General features: G+C 34.8%; 1 protein-coding gene across 2 annotated transcripts in view; it reads right to left on the minus strand.

Moving 5' to 3' along the window:
• SLC44A5 (solute carrier family 44 member 5) overlaps nucleotides 1-25847 on the minus strand; it is a 403850-nt gene that overhangs the window by 29738 nt on the left and 348265 nt on the right. For both annotated transcript variants that reach the window (XM_059137458.1, XM_059137460.1), the window contains exons 9-16: nucleotides 25545-25605; nucleotides 21966-22089; nucleotides 20490-20573; nucleotides 17272-17384; nucleotides 6388-6519; nucleotides 2880-2979; nucleotides 646-738; nucleotides 96-183 (exon numbers count right to left, since the gene is read on the minus strand). In XM_059137458.1, the coding sequence (XP_058993441.1) occupies nucleotides 96-183; nucleotides 646-738; nucleotides 2880-2979; nucleotides 6388-6519; nucleotides 17272-17384; nucleotides 20490-20573; nucleotides 21966-22089; nucleotides 25545-25605 (795 nt within the window). The remainder of the gene's footprint in view (nucleotides 1-95; nucleotides 184-645; nucleotides 739-2879; nucleotides 2980-6387; nucleotides 6520-17271; nucleotides 17385-20489; nucleotides 20574-21965; nucleotides 22090-25544; nucleotides 25606-25847) is intronic.

The raw sequence follows: 25847 nt of genomic DNA on the forward strand, positions 1-25847 counted from the left end.
TTCTCTATTTCTGCACTGTTTTTACAACCGCTAGGTGAAATGTAGTAGAGCGCTATACTGAAGTAAGTAAAAGAGAGAGAGTTTCTTTGACTTACCTCTGGGTCACAGGTTGTATTTTCATGTTCACATGTCCTTTCTGGGGATATGACTTTGTATATAGGTACCCCTGATGTAGCCAAGTAACTGGGTTAACCTATTAAGAAAAAACTACTGGCTGGTAGAAGGAAAGTAGATGGACAAGAAAATAATGCAAAAACCTCAAAAGTCTGCAGAGAGATTAACTTCAAAAAACTTCTAATCTTTTAATAATTCATACATTTTTTTCAGACCTGGAATAATATAACATGGGTCAGCTACACTGAGTAGCCCCCTCATACTCAAATACAAAGGAATTTCCTTAGGTTACTGCCAAGAAGAAGCACCATATGTGAAGCCAAAACAAAATCTACCACAAGACCTATCTGTGGAGGGAGGGAAATTCAATAAGTAGACAAAGATTTTTTAGAGCTTAGTAAAAAAACAGACAAATGAAAAACGTTTATGATGTTTCTAGTCTTCCTAGGATGGAAAGCACCGGAAACAATAGTAATAGTGTGAATAGTAGTGTGGACGTGAGGTTTAAAAATGTCAGTTACCAAAGGATACATTGCTGTCACTGCCCAGTAGGCAATACAGATAAAGAGGAAAATGAAAGTTAAAACTGGATAAATTAATGTAGTAGGGAGGTATCCAATGGCTCTGAAATAAAGCAAAATAGTTGAAATTAAAAATAATTCAGAGATATAATTTCTCAATTAAATCTTTACCTGTTAAAATTAGAAATAAGCTTTAAACTGAATCCATTTAAGAATGATGGTAATAACCATTGACTCTTTTTTGCTGATCATTCTGGCATTTTCTTAAACATTTTTAAATTTTTTGATTGGCTTTTAAATTTTACTTAAATATTATTTATTTGTTTTTAGTAATTAGAAGCCTTTTTTATTGTTCATATTTGATTCTTGTCAAAAGTTCCCCAAACTTCCCCCAGGTTTCTGTATGACTCAAAGATCTGATACCCTAAATCTTCTCTTCTTTGGTTATTTCTGTATGACTCATAAAGATTTGATATATTATAATCATAGTTCTTACTTTTGTTAAGATTCTTAGACTCTCAAAATTGGAGAAGACCTTGAGATCATCTGATCAAATGTGAGAATCCCTTCCTAATTCAGGAAGAATAGAAGGGACTGTACTATCTTTTAAATATTTATTAGTTTTTGGTGATCATATGGAGTGATAAATACTTACTTTTGTATGACAGTGCTTAACAACAATCAAAACATTAGGAAGTTCTTCCTTATCTGCTAGCCTGCTACTCATATCCACTACCTTTAAGAGAAGAAATTATCACTTTTCCATATAGCTCCCTTTCATGGAACTCCTTATTCTTTTATACTCCAATATAATCATTCCTTTAATATTTCCTCATAAGTTGTGGTGTCTGAAATGTTCACCATCCTAGTTCCCCTGTTCCTACTTTTGAATGGTCTTTTCAGCATATGACACTGGAAGCCCAATACTGTTTGATATAACCACCAAGAACGATGATGAAACTATTTCTAGCTCTAATGTAATGCACTGGCATTGCTTAGATGCCTTTTGCATCCGTTACCTCGTTCACCTCACTATTTGAGCTAAGTTTCCTCCTTTCTCCAGATTTTGCTAATTAAGTGAAACTGAGCACCTCTGTGTCTACCCTGTATTCTCACACCAATTTATTCCAGCTCTTACTTTCTCTTGAAAAAAATTAAGTTGTCACAGTTGTATTGGTCCTTACACACACACACACACACACACACACACACACACACATAACAATGGGGCAAGTTATAGTAAATTGTACAGTATCATTTTATTTAAAAAATAAACTCAGCAAATCAGAGTTTTCAGGGGCTAATGATAGGGTTTCAGTTATGAAAAGGAGAGAGAATTTAAACTGCTTATTAACTATTTAAACCATTAGATTCCAGTGGCACTATTACAATTACAGGTGACTATTTTAGTCATCTATATAATATATAGATGATTATTACAATTATAGATGATTATTTTGTTAAAATAATCTTACAGACTATTTAAAATAATTTTGGCTTTGATCACTAATAATTTAGGTTTTCATCATTCTAAATAGAATGCATGGTCTGTTGGCTTGATAGTAATGCTTTTTGTTTCTTCCATGCATTATTCAAAGGTTTAAAGTATTACCGTCAAGTGACCTTTGGAATAGTTTAGAACCTGTAGGGATCATTATCTTCCAGCATGAATTTTGGTGTTTATTTTACAGCATTTTTTAACAAAAAAGGCCCCAGGTATAAAGTGTTCTGAATTAAGAGCTATAGATACAAAATGTATAGTCTGGTGCTCCTAGGATCAATTATTCCCTCTATAAGCAAATTTTGTCATTCACATAGAAATAGTAATAGCACATAATTAACTTCATAGAATTATGGTGATGTATGGCAAATGATCTCAATCATCAATATTAACATATGATTCAGCAGGGGAATAATACAATATATAATACAAGATACCTTTATACAGCACTTTATCATACTTTCACACATTATTCTAATGCGTTCAAAAAGTGCTAATACCTATACTACACAGGTTTGAGCCTTAGTTCATCCTATGATAATTGAGGTGTGGAGATACTGAAGGATTTGTTAGAATGACCTTTCTAATAAGTGGCAAAGTCTGAACTTCAGTCTTCTTGAATGGCAAGCAGATTTCTTCCACAAGTCTTAAAGGGGAAGTCATCTGGGGGCATCTACACAATAGGCAGTGACTGATTTGAATGACAGATAAAAGTTCTGTGAGTTTCTCCATCAGGGCCTTACTTGCTCCCTTCCTTCAGCAGGGCAATGGAGATGCAGATTCGTCCCCTGAGGAAGATCAGCATGAGGATGATAAACACTTCAAGAAGGCAGAGTATTATCACTTTAAACAGGAAAAAAAAAAAAAAATCAGTGTGATTCAAATCAACCCCCAAAACAAACTTCTCTGCAAAAGTCAGGACTGAGTTTCATGACTTTTCTCCCAATTCTGACACTCTAATTTAAGCAGTGCTACGTCTCCCAAAATGCTAATAGAAATTCACTTTCAAAACCTCCAAGAAATCTAGATTAAAACATCTAGCTAGAGTTTGAGCAACTCAACTGGTCAGGCTCCATTTTATCTATAGAAATATTTCACACCATTTGTAGAAATGAGAGAAGGAAGGACTGCTACAGGCAGCTCTATTTCAGATGTTTTCACTTTCATTTCGTTGAGTAAGAGAGTCATTACAGGAGAAACTTTTTGAATTGCCCACCCCGTTCACAATGCCTCTTCATTAACTGACCTTGCTGACTGACAGGGCAGGCTCTTGGCTGCCGCATTTTTATTTTGTGACTCTACCCATCATGGTTACCATTGATGGACTCAGGATGTAAACTCAATAAAAGTCTCTAATAAAAGTCTCAGGATTACAATTAAGGGAATCTACTTCAGTTTTGAATTGAAGGTTATGGACCTCTTGAACTTCGATTTATACAAACTTAATGAACAGTCTCACCTTTATGTGAAATAAGTGTATTTGCAAAGAAAGAATAAAGTGTATGTGTGTTAAAGAAACACAGCAGAGAGACAATCTTGAGTTCTTTTGGCTTTCTGTTTGCTGGATCCAAGTACACTTGAAAGTACAACTGTTTTTCTGGTTTTGTTTTGTTTTGTTTTGTTTTTTGTTTTACTTCGATGAGCTACTTCCATATTCTAATAATAAGTACCAATCCCTTGACCCCAGCTTGTTCCAATTTTCTTTTCTTTTTGGCTACCCTCAATTAGTTTCTTTTTACTTTAAGCCAAATGGTCATAATCACTATACTTTCTCAATTTTAAGACACATCTTTAATTAAGTAATAACTTTTCAGGAAAGGATTTTATTTTTCATTTTTCATCTTTTCATTGATTATAAGATGCATCCTGACTTCAGATGTTTTAAAGTGAAAAGTCTGGATCTTAAAATTAAGGAAATATAGCACTGCTAATCATAGACTCTGAAATTATAGAAGAAACTTAATGGAAATTTAAAGCCCCACCTGCAAAAGAATCTGCTCTATTACATCCTTTGGTAGACAGTAATTCTCATGTCTGAGCACTTTGAGTGATAGGCACTCATTATTTCATTCAATTGTTACACCACGAAGATTCTGATGTCACCAAGCACATGTCTCCTTTTAGTTAAATTATATATGTTGTCATGCATATTTGATTCTCTTAAAATAAATAAACTGAGTCCAAAATTATGGGGTATGGCCATAGTAAGCTAAAATTGTTATCTTCAGACAAACCTGAGAATACGAGATATACCCAGAATCATTTTATATTCTGAAATTGCATTGGTGAACAACATTGCATATGAAGCTTATACAAAATCGCATATCCAAAACAATTAGAGAAATTTTATTGTCTTTTGAATTTATGTATTATATCCCTTTCTTGTGTTTGAAATCTATTTTCTGAGACCCTCTTGAAAAGGTGGTATAACTCTAACTCTTCTGAAGAGGAGACTGAGAAAACTCATAGCAGAAATGAGAATAGAACCATCTCCTAACACATGAGACTCATAAAAATGATAGTTTTTATATGTGTAATTCTGCTTATTTTCAGCGTTTCCATCAAAGAGTATAGTTTTACATTATGCCCTTCTCTCTGATACCTAGAATTTTGTCCAATCCCAGAGTATGTAATCAATCAATGTCCAGTAAATGGGTTGTGAAAGTGGCGACTGATTTGAGGAAAGACTGGTATTGCCAGACTTAAAAATAAAAGCAAACTCTATATTTTCCTCAAAGGATATCTTAACTCCTCCAATGGCAGATTCTCATCATGCTAATAATTTTTGTGTTGAAATCCCTTAAGAAACAACAGTGGAATGACTACAGAACCTGTAATTAAGAGCCACCTGAGAATAAAACTAGAGGTTTCAATACATAATGAATGAGATTCATCATCTCTTGACATGACAGATAATTGCAAGCGAATTGCTGAGAACGTACGGAATCACTCAAATTCAGGGAAAATGGTGAGGATATGAGTCCTAAGATGCCTGCTCTTTATAATTAAAAAGAAATGGCTACAAATGAAATAATCTTTCTGCAATATATTTGGAAAAAAAAATTGTTAAATAAAGGAACTAATCTGCACGTGAACTGAAGTGGGAAGCCAAGGAACAAAGATGTGGCATTTTGATCCAACACTGCCCAAGGGAAAGAGAAAAACTCAATGTGGCAGACAAAAGGAATCTGGTGGGGGGCTTCTGTGCAAGGCTAGGTCATCAAGCTTGCCAGGAACCTATAGAATAAAATCTCTCGAAGCAAAAACCTTTGCTAAAAAGGCTACTCATTATTAATTTTGTTCCTCACATGCCTTGATTCCAGGAAAGCAGTGTCCTAGATGGACTAGGTCTGCATTCTGGTCAGGATGGGTATCCTAGTATAGAAACAACTAAAATGGCACACTAGTTACATAACATGAGCCTGTCCTTGAAAGCCTGAAGACTTCTAGGGGAAGTGTCAAAACCAAGTTTTCACATTTATGGAGATGAGACCCATACGTGGACCCGTGATGCCTCCCATCAAAATATTGGTCAACTCTGAGGCAATCTCTGGGCTTCTTACCAGGCCTCCTTGAAGTGCTTTGTTTGGCTCTCTAACTTAAACAATATGAAGAATTCTTTTTTAAAGCAACATGTAATTAGAGATTATTTTAAATCTTGATTAAAGAACATGAAATTGGAGGAATATTATACTAGAGCCATTTTAGGAACAAGTTAAAGCTATATAAATAAATGTAAATATAAATATAAATAAATTAAAGCTCTCTGAAATTATCTTGCTTTAAAATTTTTGTTAATATTACCCTTAACTAATTCAATAGTTTGAATAAACACTTCAAAAATATAAATTACTCATTATTTCAATTCCTGTAATAGTTTAAAAGTCTTGTGAAAAAATTGGTCTTTTTCTGTTTTTAAAACAAGTTTAAAAAATCAAACATTTTTTTTCCTTTTAAAACACCTTTCTTGGGTATCAAGTTAAAGGCTATAAATATCCACATCCAAACCATTCTAAGGTGAAAGCAAACAGCATGACATCATTGTAAAGTACTATTTTCTTAGGCGATATAATAAATTCCCCTAAATGACTTTGCCATTTACTCTAGCTATAAAGATTACAGACACATTTACTTTAATGACATTGTGATAAGTGTATCTAACAGGTTACACCAACCCAAGATTTCCTTTAGACAAAGATTCTCTTTCATTATTATTACTTTAACAAAATTAGTTTTTAAAAATCCACTCACTAAATGCGAACCACGTTTGTTTCAGTTGGAAGTACATGCTTATATCAGTCTGAATCCCGATGTCATATATACTTAAGTGAGAATTTGGCCGTCCCTGAAGATTGCTATATTCCTGGTAACAGTACCATATTCCTTGAAAAGAAAAGAAAAACAGACTAATATAAAATTCCATTTCCTGAAATGTAAGCTACACACTTATACATATCTATGTGAAATCGAATAGCTAGCTGGTCATTCTACAAAGGCAAGATTCAAATTTACAAAGTAAACATTGTATATGGCTCTAATATTCTAACTGTATATTCTATATTCAAAATAAATGTTATCAGTATTTACCTGGATGATTACAGTGACTTCTGGCTTTAAATGTCCTTTTGACTAGAAACAACCTCAATGTCCATCAACAGGGACTGGCTAAATAAATTATGGTATGTGTGTACTGTACAATACTAGCTTTTCATATAAATAAGAGAAAGTACACTGATACTCAATGATCACTAAGTTATTTTGATAAGTGAAAAAAGCAAGGTACAAAATGACATAAAAGTATGCTATAATTCACATAACAAGAATAATCTTTACATATATTTACTTATATACATGTAGAGTATCTCTAGAAGGATACACAGCAGTGTATTTTTTTACCTCCAGGGAAGGAAACTTACCAACCAAGGAATAGAACAAGAAGGATATTTCACTGTATAGAATTTATACCTTTTGAAATTTGAAGCACATAGATATACAATCAATTTAAGAAGCAAATTTGTAAAAATCATTAAGTTGAAAAAATACTTTAGAGTTCAAAAAAATATTTTTGGAGGGAGGAGCAAGATGGCAGGGGAGTAGGAGACCTAATATCATCAGATCCCAGGGGTTCAGCTGGATAGTTACCAAACCATTCTGAACACCTACAAACTCAACAGGGGATTGAAGAGAAGAAGAGTAGCAATTCTAGGAACAGAAAAGTGACCACTTTCTGGAAGGTAGGCTGTGCAGAGAAGTGAATCCGAGGTGACATATAAGACGATATACCAAAGGGGGAGGGGCCAGCTCCTGGCAAGTGGTAGAGCAGCAGAGCACAAAATCAGAACTTTTAGAAGTCTGCTACACTGAAGGACGTTGTTTCAGAGGCTAAGCAGGGGGTGGGACAGTGTGCTCTCAGGACCTGTGGGGGTCACAAAAAGACCAGGGGTGTCTGAGAGTCCCAGGTATCAGAGCAGGGAAGCCGGCTGCAGACAGAGCCAAGAAGTATGCTCTCAGCTTGGAGTTACCTTAAACTGTGATCCGAGGCATAGTAGGACCACTGCTCCTCAAGCAGGGACCCCACAAGTGGCAGATCTGGGGAGCCACCCTCCTTCCTCTGGGAGAGCAGTGCAGGAGCATGCTGCAGGAATCTGCTGGGTTTGGAGACTCCAAAGTGGGCCATGCACCAGAGATACAAAATGCTCAGTCAAAGGCCTCAGTCACAGGCCAGGTAAGCATAGAGTGCAGTCAGACACTGGGGGACAGGACTAACTGACTGATTTTCTCTGAGGGCACACTGAACTGTGAGGCCCTGAGCTCTTGGCTGCTCTGGGGCCAGAGATGGGAGGCCGCCATTTTCATTCCTGTCCTCTTAAGCTATTCTGAAAGTGTTCAAGGAATAAAAGCTCCCAAGAGTGAACCCAAGCAGAGTACTTAGCCTGGCTCCTGACAAGCGTGGTGCAATTCTGCCACAGGCAAAGACATTTGAGAATCACTGCAACAGGCCCCTCCCCCAGAAGATCAACAAGAACACCCAGCAAAGACCAAGTTCACAAATCAATGAGAACTGTGGAACTCCAGAGCTAGGGGAATGCAACACATAGAATTCATTTTAAAATTCACTTGGAATTTTTTCCCCATGATTCTTTAGTTTTTCAAAGCTAAATTTTTTAAAATTTTTTAATTCTATTTTTAAAAATTATTCTTCTTTCCTTTTTTTTAACTACTTTATCTTATCAATACCTTTTTAAAAATCTTTTTAAATTTTCATTGTTATAGTCATATTCAATCCCTTTATTGTATTTAGCCTTGTTTTTTGAATACATATAGGTTTTTCTTTCTTTAAAATTTTAGGAGATAGTTTCTTCTAACAGCTCAAAATATACGCTAAATCTAATGTATGGCTTTGTTCTAGTCTCCGGCCTGATCACATTCTTTCCTCTTTTTTTTTTTTTTTCTTTTTTCAACCCACTTCTTTTCAATTCCTTTTTGAGAATCTTTTTAAAGTTTCATCTTTACAGTCATATTCCATCCCTTCATCGTGCTTACCCTTATTTTTGTATATATGTAAGTTTTTCGTTCTTTAAAATTTTGGGAGGCAGTTTCTTCTAATAGACCAAAGTACACCCAAAATCACGTGTGTGGCTCTGTTCTATTCACCAATCTAATATATATACGCACGTGTGTGTGTGTGTGTGTGTGTGTGTATGTATGTATGTATGTATGTATATACACATATACATATATATTTTTTCACCTTTCTTCTCCGCCCCCCCCACCAAAGGTTTCAGGTCTCTTCTGATTTGGTTAGCGTATATTTTTCTGGGGTCATTGATACCCTTTTAGTATTTTGTTCTTTAATTCATCTATTCTTATCTGGATAAAAAGATGAGGCAGAAAAATTCACCTCAAAAAAAAAAAAAAAAGAATAAGAGGCAGTACAAACAGCTTGGGACCCCATCAATATGGGCATTAGTAAGATGTCAGATCTAGAGTTCCACGTGATGATTATCAAGGTGCTAGCTGGGCTTGAAAAATGCATGACAGATATTAGATAATCCCTTTCTGGAGAAATAACATCCCTTTCTGGAGAAATAACATCCCTTTCTGGAGAAATTAACTAAAATCTAACCAAGTGTCAATTAAAAAGCTATTAAGGAGGTGCAATAACAAATGGATAAATGCTACTGCTAGGATAAATGAGGCAGAAGAGAGAATTAGTGATACAGAAGACCAAATGATGGAGAATAAAGAAGCTAAGAAAAAGAGAAACAACTACTGAACCATGAGGGGAGAATTTGAGAGATAAGTGATACCATGAGATGAAACGCTATTAGAATAATTGGGATCCCAGAAGAAGAAGGGAGAGAGGGGCAGAGGTATATTGGAGCAAATTATAGCAGAGAATTTCCCTAATATGGTGAAGAGAGCAAGCATCAAAATCCAGGATGCACAGAGCCAAAATCAAGCCCCTCAAAATCAATAAAAATAAGTCCACACCCTTTCATCTAATAGTAAAACTTACAAGTCTCAGTGACAAAGAGAAGATTCTGAAAGCAGCTTGGGATAAGAGGTCTGTAACATACAATGGTAGAAATATTAGATTGGCAGCAGACCTATCTACAGAGACCTGGCAGACTAGAAAGGACTGGCATGAAATATTCAGAGTACTAAATGAGAAAAATATGCAGCCAAGAATACTACATCCACCTGGGCTATCACTGAAAATAGGAGAGATAAAAAGCTTCCAAGACAAACAAAGACTGAAAAAACTTGCCAATACCAAATCAGCCCTACAGGAAATATTGAAAGAGGTCCTCTAAGCAAAGAGATAGACAAAAAGTAATGGACCAGAAAGGAACAGAGAAAATATAAACACTTACCTTACAGACAACAGAATGGCACTAAATTCATATCTTTCAGTTGTTACACTGAATGTAAATGGGCTAAATGCCCCAGTCAAAAGACACAGGGTATTAGAATGGATAAAACCCCAAACCCATTAATATGCTATCTACAAGAAACTCATTTTAGACCCAAAGACACCTCCAGATTTAAAGTGAGGGGATGTAAAACAACTTACCATGCTAATGGACATCAAAAGAAAGCTGCGGTGGCAATCCTTATATCAGGTAAATTGGATTTTAAGCCAAAGACTGTAATAAGAGATGAGGAAGGACACTATATCATACTTAAAGGGTCTGTCCAATAAGAAGATCTAACAATTTTAAGTATCTATACCCCTAACATGGGAGCAGTCAGTTATATAAACCAATTAATAATAAAATCAGGAGTGCCTGGGTGGATTAAGGCCTCTGCATTTGACAATCTGGAAGAAATGGATGCATTCCTAGAGACATATAAACCAAAACTGAACCAGGAAGACATAGAAAACCTAATAGTAAGTAGACTGAAGCAGTCCTCAAAACTCTCCCAACAAACAAGAGCCCAAGGCCAGACGGCTTCACAGGGGAGTTCTACCAAACATTTAAGAAGAATTAATACCTAATCTACTGAAATTGTTCCAAAAAATAGAAATGGAAGGAAAACTTCCTAACTCATTTTATAAGGCCAGCATTACTTTGATCCCCAAAGCAAAGACCCCATCAAAAAGGAGAATTACAGACCAATATCCTTGATGAACAGAGATGCAAAAATTCTCACCAAAATACTAGCCAATAGGATCCAACAACACATTAAAAGGATTATTCAGCACAACCAAGGGGGATTTATTCCTGGGCTGCAAGGTTGGTGCAACATCTGCAAATCAATCAATCACATAATCACATAATCAATTAATCATAATCAATCACATAATTAATGTGATACAATACATTAATAAAAGAAAGAACAAGAACCATATGATACTCTCGATAGATGCTGAAAAAGCATTTGACAAAGTATAGCATCATTTCTTGATCAAACTCTTCACAGTGTACAACTTTTTGATGGGGTCTTTGTCTGGTTTTAGGATCAAGGTAATGTTGGCCTCATAAAATGAGTTTGGAAGTTTTCCTTCCATTTCTATTTTTTGGGACAATTTCAAGAAAATAGGTATTAATTCTTCTTTAAATGTTTGGTATATCTTTTAAGCAAATTAAATCCCTTCTATCTCTAATAATGCTTTTTATTTTTAAACCTGTTTTGTCTGGTTAATATGGCAACTGCAGCTTTCTGTTAATGATTTTAAAAAAATTTATACCCATTTCACCAATTTCTTCCATCCCCATCCCCCCACCTCCTGCCTCTGGCAACTACTCATCTGTTCTTGTACCTACAAGCTTGTTTTTTTTTTTAATTTTATATTCTTAATTTTTAATTTCAATATAGTTGACATACAATATATTAGTATAACAGTGATTTGACAACTTTATATATTACAAAACACTCACTAGAAAAAGTATAGTTACCATCTGTCATCATATAAAGCTATTTTAATATTATTGACTATTTTTCCTATGCTGTACTTTGCATCCCCATGACTTGTTGTAACTCTTAATCTCTTTCATTTATCTCACTCCCCACTCCCCACCCCTCTGGCAACCACCAATTTGTTCTCTATATTTATGGGTCTGTTTCTGTGCTTGTTTGTTTTTTAGATTCCACATGTAAGTAAAATCATATGGTATTTTTCTTTATCTGACTTACTTCAGTTAGCATAATACTCTATGGATTCATGTTGTTAGAAGTGGCAAGGTTTCATTCTTTTTAATCCATTTTTTAAAATCAATTTCTTTACCCATTCATTCCCTGATGGTTGTTTCCATATCTTGGCTATTGTATATAATGTTGTAATGAACATGGGGGTTCATATATCTTTTCAAGCTAGTGTTTTCATTTTCTTCAGATAAACATCCAAAAGTGGACTTGTTGAATCAGATGGTATTTCTATTTTTAATTTTTCTTAAAGATTTTATTCACACACACAGGGAGAGAGTACAAGCAAAGGGAGTAGCAGAGGGGGAGGGAGAAGTAGGGTCTCCATTGAGCAGCAAGCCCAATGAAGGGCTCGATCCCAGGACTCTAGGATCATCACCTGAGCTGAAGGCAGACATTTAACCAATGGAGCTACCCAGGTGCCCCTCTATTTTTAATTTCTTAAGGAACCTCCATAATATTTTCCATAGTGGCTGAACCAATTTATATTCCTACCAACTGTGCAGAAGTGTTCATTTTTCTCTACATCCTTGCTAACACTTAATCATTGTCTTTTTGATAATAGACATTCTAACAGGTGTGGGGTGCTATCATATTATGCTTTTGATTTGTATTTCCCTGATGAATATTGATGTTGAGTACCTTTCATGTAACTGTTGGCCATACTCAGGTTTTCTCTGAGAAAATATCTATTCATATTTTCTGCCCATTTTTAAGTTGGGTTGTTTGATTTTTTTAACTTTACCTTTTTTGCTACTAAGTTGTATGAATTCTTTATATTAGCTCCTTATCAGGTATCTGATTTGCAAATATTTTCTTTATCCAATAGTTTGTCTTTACATTTGGTTGAGGGATTTCTTTGCTGTTCAGAAGCTTTGTAGATTACATAGTTCCACTTATTTATCTTTGTTTTTATTGATTATGATTTTTAGGTCAGATCCAAAAAAATCATTGCTAAGACCTGTATCAAGGAGCTTACTGCCTATGTTTTCTTCTAGGAGTTTTATGGTTTCAGGTCCTTCATTCAAGTATCTAATCCATTTTGAGTTAATTTTTGTGTATGCTGTAAGATAGTGGTCCAATTTTATTCTTTTGTGTGTGCCTGTCCAGTTTTTCCAACACAATTTATTGAAGAGAATGTCCTTTCCATTGTATATCTTGGCTCCTTTGTCATAAATTGATACATGAGTAAGTTTATTTGGGGGCTCTCTATGCTGTTCCATTGATGTATATGTCTGTTTTTATGCCAATACTATACTGTTTTAATTACTATAGCTTTGTAATATAGTTTGAAATAGGGCATATGATACCTCCAGTTTTTTTCTCCTTTCTCAAGATTGCTTTGGCTTTTTGGTTTTGTGGGTTTGTGTTTTTCTGTTTCTTCTTCTTTTTTTTTTTTTTTTTTTGCGGTTCCATACAAATTTTAGGACTATCTGCCCCACTTATTTAATTAATTTATTTATTTCCCCACTTATTTTAAAAGTGAAATTTGAATTTTGATAGGGATTGCACTGAATCTGTAGATCCTTTGGGTAGTTTGCAGATTTTAACAATATTTATTCTCCCAATCCATGAGCATAGAATATCTTTCTATTTTTTGTTTCTTCTCCAATCTTTTTTTTATTAATGTCTTATAGTTTTCAATACATAGGACTTTTACCTCCTTTGTTAAACTTATTCCTAGTTATTTTATTCTTCTGATGCAACTGTAAATAGGATTATAAATGGATAGACCACTAACACAGAAAATCAGTAAGGAAACATCAGTCTTTAAGCAACACATTAGACCAGGTGGACTGGTCTTATATATAGATGTATATAGAATATCCCAACAAAAACAACAGAATACACATTATTCTCAAGCGCACATAAGTCTTTTTAAGGGCAGATCATATGTTAGGCCACAAAACAAGTCTTAGTAAATTTAAGAGAATAGAAATTATATTGAGTATCTTCTTTGACCACACTGGTATGAAACCAGAAATTACATGAGGAAAACTGAAAAATTCACAAATATGTAGAGATTAAACAACATATTACCAAACAACCAATAGGTTAAAGAAGAAATCAAAAGGAAAATAATACCTTGTGACAAGTGAAAATAGAAATATACCAAAATTTGTGGTACACAGTAAAAGCAGTTTAAGAAGGTAGTTCCTAAGGGCACAGCTTTACCTCAAGAAACAAGAAAAGTCTCAAATAACCTAACATTATACCTCCCTTGAGGTTTAAAGGAAAGAACAAATGAAATCCAAATTTAGAAGGAAGGAAATAACAAAGATTAGAGCAGAAATAAATAAGACAGAGACTAAAAAGACAATACAAAAGATCAATGAGACTAAGAGATGGTTCTTTGAAAAAATGAGAAAAGTGGACAAGTGATTAGCCAGACTCACCAAGAAAGAGAGCACTCAAAATCAGAAAAGAGGAAAGGTTACAACTGATACTACAGAAATACAAAGGATCATAAGAGACTCCAGTCAATCCTTAAACAACAGGAAGGTTAGGGGTACCTACCCCAATGCATTCAAAAACCCATATGTAAATTTTGACTCCCCAAAATCTTAACTATTAATAGCCAACTATTGACCAGAAGCCTCACTGATACCACAAGCAGCTGATTAACAGTTAACATTAACCCCTAACACTTAGTATGCTATATGTATTAGGTATTCTCATAATAAAGTAAGCTACAGAAAAGAAAACATTATTAGGAAAATCATAAGGAAAAGGAAATTAATTTACAGTACTGAGTTTATTTAAAAATCTGCATATAAGTGGACACATGCAGTTCAAATCCATGATATTCAAAATTCAACTATACTATGAAAAATTATATGCCAACAAATTCAACAACTGAGATGGATGAATTCCTAGAAAGATACAGCCTATCAAGGCTGAATCATGATAAAATTGAATACCTAGCAGGCCAATTTCTACTAAGAAAATTGAGTTGGTAATCAAAAGTCTCCCAACAAACAAAAGGCTGGGACTAGATAGCTTCACTGGTGAAGTCTACCAAAATTCAAAGAAGATTTAACACCAACCTCCTCAAGCTCTACCAAAAAACAAAAGTGGAGAGAATATTTCCAAACTCATTTTCCAAGGCCAACATTACCCTGATAGAAAAATAAGACAAGGAAACCACAAGAAAAGAGAACTACTGGCCAATACCCCTGATGAACAAATATTTCATTTATATTTCTATTGAAAATAGATGTACAAATCCTGAACAACATATTGGCAAACTGAATTCAACACTATATTAAAAATGTCATACATCATGGGATTTATCCCAGAGATGCAAGGATGGTTCAGCATCCATAAATAAATAAATATGATCTACCACATTAATGAAATGAAAGATAAAAAATCACATGATAATCTCAATAGATGCAGACAAGCATTCAAGAAAACTTAACAACCATTCCTGTGTTAACAACTACAACTGAGACTTTCTACTGAACAGTTAATATGTACTAAGCCTCTTTCAAAGGGCTTTAAGTACATTATTTTTCAAAATATTCACAGAATCCTATCGTATAGTTGAAGAAACTACTAATTAGATCATGTACTTGCAGAGGTTCACACAGTTCATGTGCAATGAATCTGTGCCTTTTCAAACTCCAAATCCATGTCTCTGTGCCTTTTCAAACTCCAAATCCATGTCTCTAACCCCACTGTTCTATGACCTCTCCTGTATAAATCTTAACCTGTTCTGTTCAATAAGAATTGTTCCACTGATGTTCAAGGGCACTTGCCCACAAATAGTCTGGCTTTTTCATATGTTGTTTGCCCTAGGAAATAGGGTGCCATTACTGGGAAATGATTGGTTTCCCAAGATACAGAGAAAATCGGTTGTCCCAGGTAGTAGCAAAGGTGAGTCACAGTGTTACACTTCTCAGTCTAAGTGGACATTTCCCCACCCACTGAATGGCTTTAAGCTGACTTGCCACACCATTAACTGCTGAGTTAGAACTACCTAGGAAGTCAACAGGGAGCTAAAATTGGTTGTTTCTCCTGTATTTTTGATATATTGACACTCTCTCTCCTTCTTTCCACTGTCAAACTTGTCAAATCTCAGATTTTTCTTGCTCCCCCTACAACAAGTTACTGAAATCAATATAAGGCTTTACTGTCTTTCCCTTCTTGATGACAATAAGAGTGACTGAATCACATGCCGAGGCTATATAGTAGTAAAGGGCAGAGTTTATTTTGAGCTCCAAGCAAAAACATACACAAAAGACTTTTATACAATAAGGTTTCTTGGGAGTCTTTGATTAAGGGGTAGCAGTTCTTACATTCCTCCACCAGACTAACCCAACCTTTTCACATGTAGCTGCAGATAAGGAAACCCTGAGGAGACCTGAAGCTGTCTAGAAACCTATTGAGGATAACAAGGAGGATAGTAACAATAAACCAACACAAACATACTAAGAGTTTATTGTTTTTCCGATACTGTTCTAAGAGCTTTATATTCATTGTCTCAGTTAATCCTCACAACCTCGTGAGATGGAGATATATACCATTACTGTTCTGTTATGGGTAAGAAAACTGGGTCTTATAATCATTAGGAAGCATTTCCAAAGTTCCTCAGTTATCCGTTATGGAGCCGGGATTAGAACTAGGTTAACTACACAACCCGGGGATTCAACATCATTCTTATATTGATATGTGTAAAGCTCTTCTTCAGATGACAATAATAGGAAATTTCTCTTTTTGGTGTCTGCTACCATAAAAGTGCATTGTCAATCCAAATGGTATTGCAGGAAAAATTTCTCCTGAATAGAAACCTCACAAACATTCATATATTGGCCCCATCTGTTTATTAGCGCTCTGAAAGAAGCTGCCATAAATGCTACACTGCTCCTTGGAAGAAACTTCAGTTCCTTTTTTGGTGTTCACACTGTACCTGTATTGCTTTTGAGGGGACTGGGTGATTGGCTAGATTTCAAACTTGATACAAAGTAATTCTCCACCCAAAGAGTGAAATTCAGAATACCTGCCTCTAGAGGGTGATGCCTCATTATGGAGTACTGGCCAGCTATTAGAAAGTGTGACAGTACCTGGATTAAAATTAGTAAATTGAAAGAGAAAAAGAGATCGCACTTCTGTAACTACATAGACCTAGCCTTTGAGCAAACAAAAAAGTTAAATGAATAAAATAAGTTTTCTGAAATGTTTTTCATTAACCTAAATGGTATTCTTTTTATCTCCATCTTAATAACCATAAGGCATGAGACCAAAGGTCACTAAGGAAACATGTAGAACATTTTAATAGCACTTTTTTTCAAGATAAAGAAGATAAAAGTTATAGGAATAATATATGCAAAATTAAATAATTTTTCTCAATTTAATACTTTGGGGTGAGAAGTAAATAACTAAACTTACTGCAAGTTAAATGCTTTCTGATAATTGATAATGGCAACTGAAAGAAAAGGACTATTTTGAATAGTTGTGATTTTTAAGAAGGGCGATACCTACCGTAACCTATAATTCCAATCACACCCGCCATGAAGACCCAGAAAAGGAATCCAGCTATGAACCTCAGGAGTATCACAAACATCCAACTGAGGAGCATGGCGATAGTCAGGCCACTAGAGGAAAAAGCATAAAACACACAGGGGTCAAGTGTGCTAAACATAACATAAAGTTAACAGCAAGACAACATTTCTATTCAGAATAATCTCAGATTATTCTATTTTAGCTGGCTATGGAAATATTTATAATATTAAAAAGTACAAACAATAGTTTCTATTAAGACTTCCATATGAAAGAGTCGGACCGTCGGGAACTTCACACCTGAGTCAAAATCTGTATACCTCGGTAAATGGAAGTCCAGTAGCAACCACTGTTCAAAGAAAAACACAATTCCTTCCACCTACAGTTTTGGCCTATCTGCCACAGTTGTCATGCTGTATTTTTTTTCCCCTCCACACATCTCACTAAGTGACAAATTATAAAACATATCCATGATAGTAACAGAAGGAAACCTTATACATCAGAACTATTTAGAAGTAAGAGAGCAGTCTTAGGGAAGAAAAGAAAAATAATTGCCCACACAGTTCCTGAATCCATGGCTTTGTAGTCATTATTACAGTCTAATTATTTTTAATAATTTGTGATGTTTGACATCACCAGACATCTATCTCAGGTCCCCAGTGATCTGTGGGCCATTATATGGAGCTATGATACAGCTTCTGTATCTCCTGGGCCATATGACTTTATAAAGCAATCAGCAGCATGACTATGTTTTTGGTTTTAATTTTATCCTGGAGTTTGAAATACTAGAGATACTTCCCCACCTCCCACCCCCAGCCCATATATCCAGGTTAAATCCATATTGAATTCTTCTAGGTAATTTCATTAAACAGAACTCATTAAGATTAGAAATTTGGATGATGTTTCCATTAAGAACTGATACCTCTGATACTCTTTGTAAGTTTCCAAACAGAAACATTACCTGGTAAATTTACTGAGTTTATGGTCTCCAAGTATTATCTTTAAAAAAAAAAATCTTAATAAATACTGTCACTGAATAGAGGATAGCATTGTATCAAAGTAATTTCTAAAGTCACAATTCTTGCAAAGCCTATGCTTTCAACTCCAGAAGGCATTCCCTACTAAAATCACAGATACTTTAATGCTTAAATATTTAATATGGTTGAAAGAGTATTCTATGGCATAGTCCCAGAGGAATAAACAAAAAGGTCAGGGGGAGAAAAGAAACATAGCTGTTTATTCTCTGTGGTTTTAATTCCTGCATAAAATTGTAACTGAATAAACTAAGGCACAGCATATTAGTCTTTGGCTTTATATTTGTGAGATAGATGGAGAACCAGAAGAGTCAAAGATAAGGAGTATTTATGTTCTAGTGGTGTGAGCTGTGCCTGGGTGGAAAGGGTTTCAGTGTATGTTGGGAATGAGGTAAATAGAAAGGTCTATCATAATGTATACTTTTTCAGACAGTAGTTAAAAAGCCAAAATAAAGAAGAAATATGCAAATTATCTAATGATATTTGAGTTTGACAATAGGGGAACAAGTTTACCACTGTCAAGTGTAGACTACAATCTCTGCTATGGAGAGAGACCCTGAAATACTGATACACACTGAAAATAATTATTGTGTTTAAGACAAAGCATCGAAATGAGTAGAATCTCAAAAAACACTAGCTAGTTTTACAGCTCTAAAAACTAATCACTACTATTTTACACACAAAACAATTTTGACTTTATTAAGTATTACATATTATATTATATATATTATATCTCTCTTGTTCCCCTCGTGGTTTTATAACTGTTCCTTGAACCCACATTTTCTATGCATCTATGTTTCAAGGACCAAACTGGGAGGTAGAAAAATAGAATGAGTTAGACATAGTTAGATAAAGAATTCATAGTTTATCAGAGATCCAGGTAAATAACATACAATTCTAGGTGCTATCTGGACGATAAGCATGTGTGTATGTATAGGGGTATGTGTGTGTGTGCATGCGTGTGCATGTGTGTGGTTAGGAGGAACACAGAAGGGGAATGTAATTTTATCTGGAGAAGTCAAGAAAGACTTCAAAATTTACACAAAAGATGATTTTAAATAATTTGAACAGAGTTGCCCAGGACACAGGAAGGATGTGCTAGGAAAGAGAACAGAATGTGCAAAAACAGGGGACTTGACAGTCTTAAGAATGGGTGTGTTATTTCATGTGTTTATAGGGTTAATCAAGTAACATGGGTGGAGATGAATCTGGGAAACTAGTTGGACAAGGCTATAAAGGACCCTGTAACAATCTGAAGGAGTTTTCTCTTTGCTCTTTGATCACTAGGGAACCATAGACGCTTTTACAGCATAAGAAGGTGATATAAGAGCCAGAGAGTAACAATAGCCTTAAATATATCAGACACATGAACCTGCTCCAGTAGAGTGATTGCATTTTCCCATACCTTTCAGGAATGCAAATCTTATGTCTAAAAATTCTTAATCTCCTCCTCCTTTCATATATATTTTTCAGCTCTTCATAACCACAGTGACCTTGGGTGCTGACGATAACAAACATTATGTGAAAAGGTGTTATAAAATAAGAGTGATCCTTTGGAGGTCAAAGGAAGTACAAATGAGAAAACAGACTCATAAATAAATAAACAATAAATAAATAAATAAATAAATAAATAAGATGAGAGATGAATAAATAAATTAATAGAGCTGCATTCACTGTAACTTAACATACTACAGATGTTGTCCCCACATGACTTCACGTATATTTATACAAGTACTTTTATTGGGAATTTAATGAATAAAGTTCAAATTTTCATTCTTCTAACTTTTGTAACACTGGGTATATTTGCAAATATCTTTGCCCCATTTTCAGCCTATCTGAAAAAGAAAATGGCAGGAACTGAGTCAAACTTTTATTCACAAATATGAATGGGGAATTTCTTTTTTAAAAATTTATTTGAAGATTTGAATGAGAGACAGAGAGATCAGGAGCGGAAGGGAAGGGTAGAGGCAGAAGCAGCCTCCCCACGGAGCAGACAGCTGGATGTGGGGCTTGATCCCAGGGCTCTGGGATCATGACCTGAGCCAAAGGCAGACGCTTAACAAGCTGAGCCACCTAGACACCGTGAATGGGGAGTTTGACAAAAGCGATAAAATAAAAACAAGGATAAAATGGGGCTGGAGAAGAAACACCAGCATTTGCACTTACATGAGAATCCAATACCAAGTTGACGCATAGTCTTCAAATACTTTCATTCCAATTGCCCTTGCATCAAGGATTTTATTGACACGACTGAATTCAAAGGAGGAAAAAGTCAATTATTTTGACTGCCACTAAACAGAAATGTTCTTGTTATGATAAAAGGGGTTTTGCAAGATGCTGTTCAAAACATATTTTTAGAAACCATTTATCAAGAGGCACTCCTTCCCCAGCCACCACAATATGTGAGATGTCACTTTGGTATACTACAAAGGCTATAGCCACACACAGAGAACGTGGCTTTCAAGAATGGTGAACAGATCCCTTTTCAACATATGTGACATGCCCTCAATACTGCAGAAATTTCACTGTAAGAAATGAATTTAAATAAGATCAATTCTTAGCTTACAAACTCCATAGAGTCAAGAATGACCATCATCCTTAATTCCCTTTCCTAATCCTCTGACAGCTGTTGCAGGAAGGCACCATGGAGCACATCCAGAAAAGTGCACAAATCATTACTGTCCAGTTTGACGAATTATCAGAAGTGAATGTACTGTGTAACTACAACACTGTTGTCCCTTTCCCAGTGGCCCCAGTTACAAACACCTCCTCCTTCCACTAAGGTAACCACAGACCTGACTTTTGTGCTAATAATTCCCTGGTTTTCTTTTTCAGTTTTACCACTTCCCTATGCATCGCTGGGTAATTTAATTTAGTTGCACTTGGTTTTGAATTTTTCTATCAGTGGAACTGCACTTGTACTATTATTTTGTGATTTGGTTCACACAGATTTATAGTCGTGAAATCCATCATGTTGCTATTACATTTGAAATATGCAGGGCCTACTGTATTCTACTTGGACTGCTAAACTCTTTGGAAGAGAAAAACATTTTTAGAGTATCTTTATGTTTCACTTTTAATTCAACAACTGAGCTATACAATGATACTCTGTGCACACATGGGACTTTACCTGCCCAGAGAATTATATTTCCCTATAACCTGAAACATCATGATGTGTATGCAAGGGAAAGAGTAAATTGACTTCCTTGTAGTTAGTACATAGAAACATTACCATGGTTGTCTTGACTTTCTTAAGGCCCTCTTCCCTTTAAGACATCTGGCAGTTTCATAATTTTAGTCAATTTTTTTGAATGGTGATTTAAACATCATCTTTTTATTGTGTTCCCTCAACAAGTACATTAAGGTCTTTCAATATGCTTACGGAAATTTCATTTCTTTATCTGTTGATAATGAAAGATTTAACCATTTAAAAAAACATCATTGCACTTTCTAATTCACTTTGGTTTCTCCTTTATCTGTTTTTCTTAACAATACACACCAGGGTCTCCAAACCACAGTGACATGTGTATTTCATAATAATGCATATTCTTCCTCTATAACCCTTAACCTAATGGAAGTTTTAGTTTTGTGTACAGTAATAGGATTCATCCAAACTGAAAACAAGAGTGCAAACAAACATACTTTGCAGCTGTCCTGAGTTCTATAGCATTTCTTGTTTTTCCACTCCCATCTTCAAATGTTGTTTTATTTCCTACTGTCAACGTGCCATTTTTAGTAGTGAAGTCAGGGAAACATCTCTGGAGAACTGTAAAAAAAATAAAATTATGGTAGTTATTTTTCTACTTCTTCCTATGTAATGTTCTCCCTTTCTTAAGCTTTCTGTTATTTATAACCAAATTCTTGCTAGACAATGTATAGGCATATTGCTCAACATTGTCCATTACTTGATGGTCAGAAGGTTTTCTGATGGTTCTCAGACAGCTGTAGAAAGCAAATATGATCACAGTCTGAAGCTACACTCTAAACTTGTTATTTTACTCATGGTACATTCATCAAGTCGCTAATAAGTAAGATGCACAGCATAGGTTTTTAAAAAAGAGTAATACGGATAACATCTCACATGGTAAAAAAAAAAATTTAATAAAAAGGCTATATTTACTTGTATGACTGAGTTTATTTGTTTTTTTTTTTTTTTATAAAAGATTTTATTTATTTAAGAGAAAGAGGGAGAGAGAGAGAGGGCAGTGGGGAGGGGGAGAAAAAAGGGAGAAGGAGACTCCATGCTGAGCAGGAAACCAGGTGTGTGTGTGGCTTCATCCCAGGACTCTGGGATCATGGCCTGAGCTGAAGGCAGATGCTTATTAGGCTGAGCCCCCCAGATGTCCTGAGTTTACTTTTTTTAAAGAATTTTTTTTATTTATTTGACAGAGAGATAGAGACCACAAGTAGGCAGAGTAGCAGGCAGAGGAAGAGGAAGAAACAGACTCCCTGCTGAGCAGGGAGCTTGATATGGGGCCCTATCCCAGGACCCTGGGATCATGACCTGAGCTGAAGGCAGACGCTTAACCACCTGAGCCACCCAGGACTTCTGAGTTTACTTTTTCTTTAAAAAAAAAAAAAAATAGATACTCCTTGACTGAAACCTTGAAAACTGGAGATTAGTGAATAATTTCTTGAAAAATAAGGACTATCTCAAACTTCAGGCCATTAAGACAACTGAAATTTTATTTGTGGAGTCTTAATAATTTGTGTCTTCCAGCTTTCTCATTTACCTGGTTTTTTGGAGGGACTGGAAATAGAAATTCTAAAGCTATCAAAATGGCCCACACTTTGTAGACTAGCATAATTCCTCAGAAGATTTACTTCACTGTTCAATTTTCTATACACTTACTTTGATTAAATAGAATCCTTGCTTCTTTACATACCTGTATTACTAAAAATATTTTAAAACCCCAATTTTAAATCAAGAGGGAAGAGAAATCAGAAGTGGATCATTTTCATATTTTTTCTTACAGGAAGCATCACAGATTTGCTTGACTTTTCAGGGAATTTAAGCTTGAAAATATTAAAGTAGTTGATATAGGGAATGAAGAAATAGGTCTTTACCAAGACTTTCCTGACTTTTTGGGCTTAAAATGATCTCCTGTCTACCTACTTTGATCTCCTAGAGCATTTAAAATAAGGCTGAGTCCTTCAGTATCTTCTCATCTTTTTCTGATTCTTCCCTGGCAAATTTGACATAGTAGTCTCTACCAGCTGCTTCTATTACCTCTCAATCCAATCACATGCTGTCCCCACCACTCCAAAGAAATTTTCCTCCCAGTGATCCCAATAATCTTTTAATGGCCAAAACCTCCGAATATCTTTTAGTAATTATCCTGCTTGAACTCAACCATTATCTAGCACAGTGTTTGGTATATAGTAGAACTCAGTCAATATTGGCTGTTAATTGAGCTAACTTTTCTGAGTCTTTGACATGGTAGACAAACCCTGTCTTTTGAAACTCTCTTCCTTTGGCTTACATACCCAGGCTCTCTCCTGCCTCCCTTTAGTTTTACTGTGCATTCTTTCCTTTGCCACACCTTATAATAGGACTCTTTCCACCCACAGAGTCCTCCAATCCTATTCTGGGCAATTTTATTCAGTTAACTCCAATGGCGAAATATGTCCATTATATATTTGAAAAGTAGAGAAAATAAGAAGGAAAATGCAAAACAATACATAGTCCTACCACCCAAAATGAGCTCTAACATTTTAGATTAGTTTCTTTTTAGTCTTTCTCTGCAAGAAAATTTTTTGAGAGTCATAACCATAAAATAAATGCAGGGTTTCCCCTTGTTTCTTCTTTTTTAAAAAATATTACTTATTTCTTTTCATAAACTATTTAATAAATGAATTTTATTTGCTATAATACTATTCAATTAAGTAACATGTTTAATTACCTATTGGGGGAATGAGCACCACTGTACTGTATTCATTTTTGTATCCCCAGTGTACATTTTATATTGTGTGATTTAAACAGTACACTTGTAAGGGCAGGGATGTTTTATATTCTTATGCCTACTATATCTTCAGTGACTAAGGATTCATTTTTATCCTTTTGTAACATTATTCTTGGAAGCATGAAGTTGTTTGAAAGACCTACATCTTACATTAGGGTCCTCAGTGACCCAAAGAAAAGGGAGAGGGGAACGTAAGGCATTGTGTTTGGCGGTAGCTACTTCAATGGTACCTGACTTTCTATTCAAATAGAAAATGGCACATGACCTTCTACTCCAATTGAAAAAAGAAAGAAGAGAGGAAATGCCCACAGTCTTGCCATCTCCAAAATATCCATACTATTTTGGCATATTTCTTTCCAATAGTTTTCTTTGAATAGCTTTTTTTGTTTATTTTAATTTATACATTAAATTATTATAGTTTATAGTAATTTATATATAATTATATTATAATTACATAATATATAATTATAAAATATCATTATAATGTACATAACATTTTATTAACATTATATTACATAGTACTTATATTTAATAACTCTAAAATATTCCATTTAATAAATACATCATCATTTATTTAAGCACTTTATTGCTCTTGGACATAAGAGTATTTCTTTTAATTTTCTTTTTTTTTTCTCTTTATTTTTAGTTCTTCTGAATAACACTGTGATGGGCATCTTTACGTAACATTGTTTCTCTTGGGTTAGGATTATATTTGTAGGAATGGAATATTAGTGATTGTGTAACTTTGAAAAAGAAAATGAAATGAAGTTTATATAAACTTTAAATAAAATTTATAAATATTAAAAATATAAAATATCGATTGCTTTAAGAGATACATAAATATTTCAAATTTCAAATTATGGGACAAGTTTATGTCCCACCATCACACCCCGGGCAACTTCGGAACAAACTCTTTGGCTGAATTCAGGGGTGAGAGTATGCAAGTTTATGTCTGTGCACTTACATGTGCTTATAGAGCACATGTAAGTAATCAATCTGGGCTTTTAGAATCAGTTTTTAATCTTTTCTGTGTATCTTGATGCAGCAAAACCCTAAAACTAACAGATCTCCTGTAGAAATGTCTCTGGCTGGAGTTAGGAGAATGGGCTTTAGCTTTGGTTTTCTCCTAATTATTTCTGGGACACTGGGCCAATCATACAACTATTCTTGTCTTCAATTTTGTCAACAGAGAAATTAAGGGAACTGAATTAAGTAACTTCTTATATATTCTAAGATAAGATAAGTAATAACCACTTACATGGTTTGCTTGGAAAAATTGCTGTTGGACAATCATCATCCAGTAAGACTTGTGAGAGAGTCTAAAATGGAAGGAAGAGTATATTAACATTTCAAAGGCTATGTAATGACAACTTTTATTCTCAGTATAAAAATTGTGTCCTTCGAAAATTTAACTCCATAATTATCTTATTATTTCATGTTACTCCCCTATAAGAATGATTTTAAGATTATCATACACACATACTTATTTGACAAATTCTCTAAAATGTTCTAACTGTAGTTCAATCAAATCAACAATAATAAAACCAGACACACTGAAGTC

This window comes from Mustela lutreola, chromosome 10 (assembly GCF_030435805.1).
Source record: "Mustela lutreola isolate mMusLut2 chromosome 10, mMusLut2.pri, whole genome shotgun sequence".
NCBI lineage: Eukaryota > Metazoa > Chordata > Mammalia > Carnivora > Mustelidae > Mustela > Mustela lutreola.